The sequence below is a fragment of the Ictidomys tridecemlineatus genome, chromosome 5 (genome assembly GCF_052094955.1).
Source record: "Ictidomys tridecemlineatus isolate mIctTri1 chromosome 5, mIctTri1.hap1, whole genome shotgun sequence".
Classification (NCBI taxonomy): Eukaryota; Metazoa; Chordata; class Mammalia; order Rodentia; family Sciuridae; genus Ictidomys; species Ictidomys tridecemlineatus.
Window position 1 is genome coordinate 5,112,984 of NC_135481.1, and position 8,163 is coordinate 5,121,146.

Sequence of the window (8,163 nt, forward strand, 5' to 3'; positions counted from 1 at the left end):
CACATCCCCAGCCCAGATATGAAGAATTTTCACAGAGGGCTGGGGTTGTGGCTCAGCGGTAAAGTGATTGCTTAGCATGTGTGAAGCCCTGGATTCAATCCTTAGCACCACACTGTAGTTGTGCCCAACTACAACTAAAAAATAAATATTAAAAAAAGAATTTTCACAGAATAATACGAAAATCTCAATAGATGGAATGAAGGACAGGAACTGTCAATTTATACACAGGAAAATACGTTTAGGAAAATAAATTTATTCCACTAATATTAAACTTTATTTTCATTAGAATGTATTTAAGCTCCCAGATAAAAAAATAAATACCTGACAATTTAGTAGATGTTTGAAAGACAATAAGAACGTCAGAGTGTATGGTAAATAAATAAGTAAATATAGTGACTTCCATAAATATGTACTTGGTTTTTTTTCTCTTCTTAGCTTCTTTAATAAGCAAGGAAATGATTATAATATATTATTTGGTTTTAGATATATGTACTCACAAACATGCAGAAAAAAAGAGGAAGAGAAAACAGCTACATAGGAGTAGCATTATATCTCACTGGGTTACATTAGGATCAATTTATTCTGTTAAGCACTAAGAGAAAGCACTAGAAAAAAATTTAAATGTAACAAAAATATTCTTAAAGGAATTAAAATTTTACACCGAAAATAATTCATGTAATGCAAAAGGAAATAGTAAACTGGGAGCAAAAAAGAAAGGATGGGCAGTGGCACACACCTATAATCCCAGCTACTCAGGAGGCCGAGTCGGGAGTATCACACGTTTGAGGACGACCTGGGCAACTTAATAAGACCTTGTCTAAAAAGAAAAAATTAAAATTAAAAGGACTAAGTAGCTCAGTGGTAAAGCATCATTGATCTCAATCCCTAATAATCACCCCCCAAGCCACAAAAGGAAATGAGGCATATATAAATCTTACTGTTTCAATAAAAATTAAACAGCCTATTAAACAGTCCAAAGGCAGACACTATCAGGTTGGAGAAAAATCACAGAACAAGTACTTCCTGTTTGACATGTACTTGAGATTCAACTATACAAGCAGGTTGAAATAAAATGAAGGGGGAAAAAAGAATGACTTAATGACAGTTGATGGTAAATGGGTGGACCCGAAGTCTATCATGCAAAGTAAGATAAGCCAATCCCAGAGAACCAAAGGTTGAATGTTCTCTCTGATATATGGATGCTGACACACAACAAGTGGGGAGAATAATAGAAGTTTAGTGCATTAGACAAAGAAGATGAAGGGAAGGGAGCAGGGATAGGAACAGGAAAGACAGTCGAATGAATCTGACATAACTTTCCCATTTACATATATGAATATGCCACAGTGAATTTCTACATTCATGTATAACCACCATGGGATCCTAATTAGAATAAGATGTACTCCATGTTAGTATAAATATGTCAAAATATATTCTACTGACATGTAAAACTTAAAAAGAACAAATAAAAAAAGAAAAAAAATGAAGGAAAAATGTAAATTATTCTAACAGTAACCGTAAGAAAGTTGGAAAGGCTATATAGCAGACAATATAGACTGTAAAATAAAAATTTTTACTAAAGATAAAAGGGGTATTTTATAGTAACAGGATAGTCAGCGCATCTGGAAAATAACAACAGTTGTAAAGAAATATACACCTAAAAACAGAATTCCAAATATAGGCAGCAAAACCTATATATGATTACACAACCAGTGTAACTCTCCATATCATGTATGGCCACAAAAATGGGAAATTTTACTCCATGTATGTATGTATTTTGTGTGTATTTTGGTACATTCTATTATTATGTATAACTAAAAGGAACAAATAAAAATAATAATCAAAAGAGCTGGGGATATGGCTCAGTGGTTAAGTGCTGAGTTAAATCCCCAGTACCACCACTCCTGCGCCCCCAAAGAAAATCAAAACTGAAGTATGGAACATTTCTACCAGATTATATGCAAACATGACAAATAATAATAATTATTTATTTTATTTATAACATTAGATAACTTAAATGGAAACATTCCTAGTAAAAGACAAACTATTCTGTTTTAAGAAGAAGTAGAAAATCTGAATAATAACTTGTAAATAGAATTAGTAATGGAAAAAAACTTGCAACAAAAAAATCAAGGCAGAGAAGGTTTCACTGGAGTATTCTATCAGACATTTAAAGAATATCAGTTCTTGGGTTGGTGATGTAACTCAGTGACAGAGAGTGGTTGATTGCCTAGGTATGTGGGAGACTCTGAATTTGATACACACTACAGAATAGGGAGGAGAAGAAGAAAAAGAATACTAACGAAAAAGAATACCAACTCCTTAAAATCCTTCTAAAAATACAAGAGGAGGGAACTTTCCCATCTCATACAGAATCCACTATTTTCCTAGTAACAAAGCCAAAGATATCATAAGAAAACTATTAAACCATTTCTTTTAGGAATATGGATGGAGAGGACTTCAACAAAATACTAACCAATTGGATCCAATAATATATGAAAACAATTTCACACCATGACCAAGTGCCATTTATCCCAAGAATGCATTCTTAATGGAAAGACTGGATACTTTCTCCTTAAGACAGAAACAAGACAAACTGTCCACTTTTACAACCTTTGCTCAGCATCGTACTGCATGTTAGAAACAAAGCAATTAGGCAAATAGGTGAATTAAAAGGCATCTAGATTGGAAAGAAAGACATTAAACTGTCTCTGTAAACTGACTCTGTTGATAGAGGACATGCTCTTGTATATAGAGAATCCTAAGGAATCTACTAAGAAACTGTTAGAAGTAATGTAAGTTTGGAAAGGGTGCTGGATACAAGATTAATGTATTAATCAGATTAAGAAGTAGGAATCAGTCCTATTTGTATATAGTAGTAGTACTGAGTGAGCCTAAAATGAAACTAAGGAAATAGTTCCATATACAGTAGCACCAAAATTAATTAAATAAGAACAAATTAACAAAAGAATTGCAAAACTGGGGTTATAGCTCAGTGGTAGAGTGCTTGGCTAACACATGTGAGGCACTGGGTTCGATTCTTAGCACCACATAAAAATAAATAAATAAACATTTTGTGTCCATCTACAACTAAAAAATTTTTTTTAAAGAATTGTAAAACTCATACTCTGAAGACTATACATTATTTGATGAATTTAAAAATTTCAAAACTTCCTACAAAACTGTAGTAATCAAAAACTGATGCTGGGATAAGGGTAGCATGTAAATTAATAGAATAGGGTGTATTTCAGAAGTACACCCTCACATTTATAGTCGGTTGATTTTTGCTAGGGGTGCGGTGAGGAAAGAATAATCTTTTAAACAAATGGTACTGAGTCATCGGATATCCACATGCAAATGAGTAGTCGTACTCCTAACTCACTATACAAAAATTAACTGAAAATGGATCAAAGATCTAAATGTAAGAGACACACTATAAAACACTTAGAAGAAATGAGTTTAAATCTTTGTGACTTTGGATTATGACACCTAAAGCACAAAAGCATGAGGAACAAAAGAAAGATAAATTGAATGTCATCAGAATTAAAAACCTTTGTGCTTCAGAGGATGACATCAAGAAAGTCAGTGGAATAAGATGGTTTGGTCCAGACTCAGCCTGCCTCCCTGCTTTCTCCTCCCCACTGTCCTGGTCTGCCCATCCTCCAGGCCAGTTCCAGGCTGGGTTCTTACTCTGTGACCCTCACACTGCTCTAGTTTCCATTTTTCTGGACAGCTGCATGGGCCACTCAGTGTAACATCTAGTCACGTATTCTCAAGTCTTTCTTTTTTCTTTTTTTTTTTTTTCAGTGATGTTGCTTACTTCCCCACTTGCACTTTTGGGGTTACTTCAGGTCAGAGGTGTCTAGGAACAGGAGCACAGGTGGTATAAGGCAGAAGATGGGAGCTTTGGCCCTATGAATGTGTCGTCACCATGATTTCACATCTTGGTGCTGGGGCTCAGAAAATGATACCCTAAAGTGTGAATACTTTGGCACGCTGAGCTGGAGAAATAGTCTCAGACCTAAGATCTCACTCATCGATTCCCCACAGTTGCCATCCCACCTCTTAGTCTCTCAGTCCCTGTTCATCCTCTTTCTTTCCCAGAGAACAGAGAGATGCTTTCTCAGAAGTTCACTTATCTGACAGAGGACTCTTTTGGAAAAGAAAATGCAATTGTCTTAAACCCCTTCTCCAGGTGTCTCATCAGATATCCAGAAGACATGAGCACTGGAGAAGAGGAGAGGAGAGTCTGAAAGTTGTCCCCAAGCCTAGACACATTTTTCATCTATTCTTCTAAGGGTTGCTGAAGAGATTATCTGAGAGACTTTATCTACATAAGACAACTTGTATTTGCAGTGAAGTTCTATCCCTCAACTTCCTATAACTTTGCTGCCTCTGCCAAGCCATTTAGGCTTATTCATTTACTCTAAGTCACCTCTGCCCATTTCCCTCTCCTCTATGAAGAGGGTGTAGAGCTCCAAACATCTGTCATTTCTCTGAGTTTCATATTTGTGTGGATTCTTTGTTTATGCACTTAATGTTAGTCAGCTTTTTCATTTCTGTGACAAAATACCTGAGATAACCCCCTTAAGAGGAAGAGTTTATTTTGGTTCACAGTCTCTGGGGTTTTAGTTTGTAGTGGCTGGTTTCATTATTTTGGGGCCTGTGGAAAGGCAGTACATCATGGTGGAAGCATGGGGCAGAAGAAGTTGCTCACATTATGGTGGCCAGAGTCCCAATATCCCCTTCAAGAGCATGCCCTCAGTGACCTAACTTCTTTCCACTAGGCCCAGCACCACAGGCTGGGCACCAAGCCTTCAATATGTGGACATTTGGGGGACATTTAAAATCTATACCATAAATTTACATGTTTTTTTGCTATTAAACTATTTTCAGATCATTTCAGAGAACCTTGGAGGGCATAAGAGAAATTTCTTCTACCCTTCCATAAGTTTTGTGGCCTTACAGTCAGTGCTGATCCTTTCTGAACCTATTTCCTTATCTGTAAAATAATGATGAAAAAATAATAATCCAGTGCATTCATGAACCTGGTGTGTCATTTGCTTGGATGCTCATGTTCCCCAAGAGTCTTAGCCTAGTCACCAGCAGTGTAAAAATGACCAGTAAGTACTGTGACTTACTGAAAGCCCAGGTTTTCCTTCAGAGAGAAACAAGAAACAAGATATACATTATAGGCTTGAAGGTTATAGATGTTTCACAAATTTATACTCTTTTTTTTTTTTTGCTTTAAAAGAGTAATATGGGGGCTGGGGTTATGGCTCAGTGGTAGAGTGCTCACTGAGTTCTATCCTCAGCCCCACATAAGTGTAAAATAAAGATATTGTGTCCACTTAAAACTACGGGGCTGGGGTTGTGACTCAGTGGTAGAGTGCTCACTTAGCACTCATGAGGTACTGGGTTCCATCCTCAACACCACATAAAAATAAAGTAAAGGTTATTGCGTTCATCTATACCTAAAAACATTTTTTAAAAAAGTAATGTCATGTTTTTAAAATTTCAAGAATTAGAGAAAAATAATCACCCATGCTCCTATAATATTGTGATTTTTGTTAGCAATTTTATAGTTCTTTTCTGTTATGTGCATTTTTCACTTAAGTGAATGTAAGTTGTTTTTTTTTTAAAAATCATATATTACTTGTATATTTGGACAATTTTGTGACCTACTTTTCCACTTGGTTGTTTTTTTTTCCTATTGTTTACTTTTATAAATAAGGAAATAATATTTTTTTTTGTTTTGGGACACTTATTAAACTTCTTTTTCTATTCTGATATATTTTATATCTACTGGGATTCTAATATATAATGGTCAACTTTAAGATGCCATTAACTGTATACTGACTATGCATGAAAATTCAATTTTTGTTGAAATAAAAGCTTCAATAATTTCTTAAAGTAGGGATTTATTATTGCTCCTTTTTTTTTCTATTTTTATAAACTAAATGATGGGCTGGAAATGAATGTAGTTTAATGGTAAAACATGTGCTTAGCCTTTGCAAGACTCTGGTTTCAATCCCCAAAATCTGAACCAAAAACAAACTAAATGAAAAATAAAAATATGGCGATAAAGAAAAATGTGGGTTTTCTAGATAAAAAGCATCTGCACCTACTAGAAACAGGTTGGATAATGTGATTTATTTAAACAGTAATGACTTCTTTTATTTAATCAAAGGTCCATTTTAGCTTCTTATCTTCTGAAGGAAAAACTCAACATCCTGGGCAAGTTGGGGTGTCTGCTGAGCTGTGCAGGTTCTGTCGTGCTGATTATCCACTCCCCAAAGTCTGAGAGTGTGACAACGCAGGCTGAGCTGGAGGAGAAGCTGACTAATCCAGGTAACTCCTTCTTTGCAGCCAAGAGCAAGAGCGTTTGCCCAAGTAGTTCACATTTCCTAAGCCATGGCTCCAGTCTGGCAACTTCAGTGTTGTAGGCCAAACCTGTATCCACCCTAATTAGTCCACAGATTTGCATTCTTTGTGCTTCACGTACATGTGTATCACTTGGCTGTGTGTACAAGCCAGTCACAGCTGTGCAGCCGCCCTGAGCCTAGCTGGCCATGGTATGTGTGCAAAGGTCACTCCCAGACCACCATTCAGCATAATGACAAGCCAGTGCCTTATCTCAGCCCTCATCCCTGTAGGGGCTTCCTCTGCAACTGGGTGCATGGCTCATTCCAGAGCCATGAGTGGCTTCTCCTGACCTCTGAGAATCTCTCTCTTCCTCCGCTGTCCCTCCTCCACACCCCTGCCCTCAGATTCCTGACTGGGCTAGGAGCTGTACCATCCAGTTTCTTCTGGTTCTTTTCATGCATTGTTCCTTCTGTGGGCCAGCTAGCCTTGCTCCCTCCCTGAACTGTTGTCCCAATGGCAGCAGCCAGCATCTGCCAACTCTGTTCTGTCCCCACTCAGTGCTTCTCTCTGATGTGCAGCATTGAGAGCAGAGACCCCAGTTGTGTGTGCATATATTTGTGTTTGACATATAATAATTTCTAATTTTTTTGTCAAATAAAAAACATTACATAAACACACCTGCCTTAAGTACAGATTACTTCTAAATTTCTTCCAGTAGACCGTCTTGTGCTGCTTACCAACAATTTTAGACAGGTGGTGACACAAAATTGCCTTCACACAGATGCCTCCAGGCCACAAAATGTGGGAACCCCTCTTTTGTAGCTTTCAATTAGAAGTGATGAAAGTAGCAACAAAAACATTTGTGAAAATTGAAAAAGGGGTCTAGGGTTGTGGCTCAGCGGTAAAGCACTTACCTAGCACATGTGAGGCCCTGGGTTCAATCCTCAGCACCACATAAAAATAAATAAATAAAACAAAGATATTGTCTTATTTATTTATTTTTTATTAATTTGTAGAACATACCCAATGGCTACTTACTTTTTGATAAATGTGTCCAACTACAACTAAAAAAATAAACATTTTAAAAAAATTGAAAAAGGGATCAAGTCTGTGTCTCCTTATGGAGTGTGAGACTCTTACCATTGTGATACTCATTTATTTCCATAAAAGCCATGATATTTGATACTGTAAGATATAAAAGTACAAAGATGAAGGGAGGAAAAGACCAGAGAAAGATTACAGAAGTAAATGTGAGTGTCCTGAAGGCTTTTGTTATTGGTGGTGGTGGTGGTACTAGGGATTTGACTCAGTGGTAAAAGGATGCTTTATCACTGAGCTCAGCCCTTTTTTATTTTGAGATAGGGTATTGGTCAGTTGCTGAGACTATATTTGAATCTGGAATTCTCTTGCCTGAGCCTCCTTTGTAGCTGTGAGTTTAGGCTTTGCCACAGCACTGGGCTCTCAAGGACTTATTTTAGGAACATACCCAATGGCTACTAACTTTTTGATAAATGTGAATAATGCTAATATATATCAGGTCCTAACTTATTTACATGTTTGGAATTTATATGTACAGTTGTAAATTATATATAATATGTCACAATAAAAATTAGGTATGAAGATAAAATGATAGCAAAAAAATTTTCTTTTTAATGTGAAAGAATCTAAAATATAAAATGGTATTATTCTGGGCACTTATTACCTTATAGATTTTCTAATATTTTTTTCTAAAGGTAAAAATACAGGATGAATTTTTGCCTCAGAAGAAATTTAAATTATCACTTATATTTTATATAA

At 36.2% G+C, this 8,163-nt stretch overlaps 1 protein-coding gene across 2 annotated transcripts in view; it reads left to right on the top strand.

Moving 5' to 3' along the window:
• Nipa1 (NIPA magnesium transporter 1) overlaps nt 1-8,163 on the top strand; it is a 40,205-nt gene that overhangs the window by 24,744 nt on the left and 7,298 nt on the right. For both annotated transcript variants that reach the window (XM_078049127.1, XM_078049128.1), the window contains exon 4: nt 6,191-6,351. In XM_078049127.1, the coding sequence (XP_077905253.1) occupies nt 6,191-6,351 (161 nt within the window). The remainder of the gene's footprint in view (nt 1-6,190; nt 6,352-8,163) is intronic.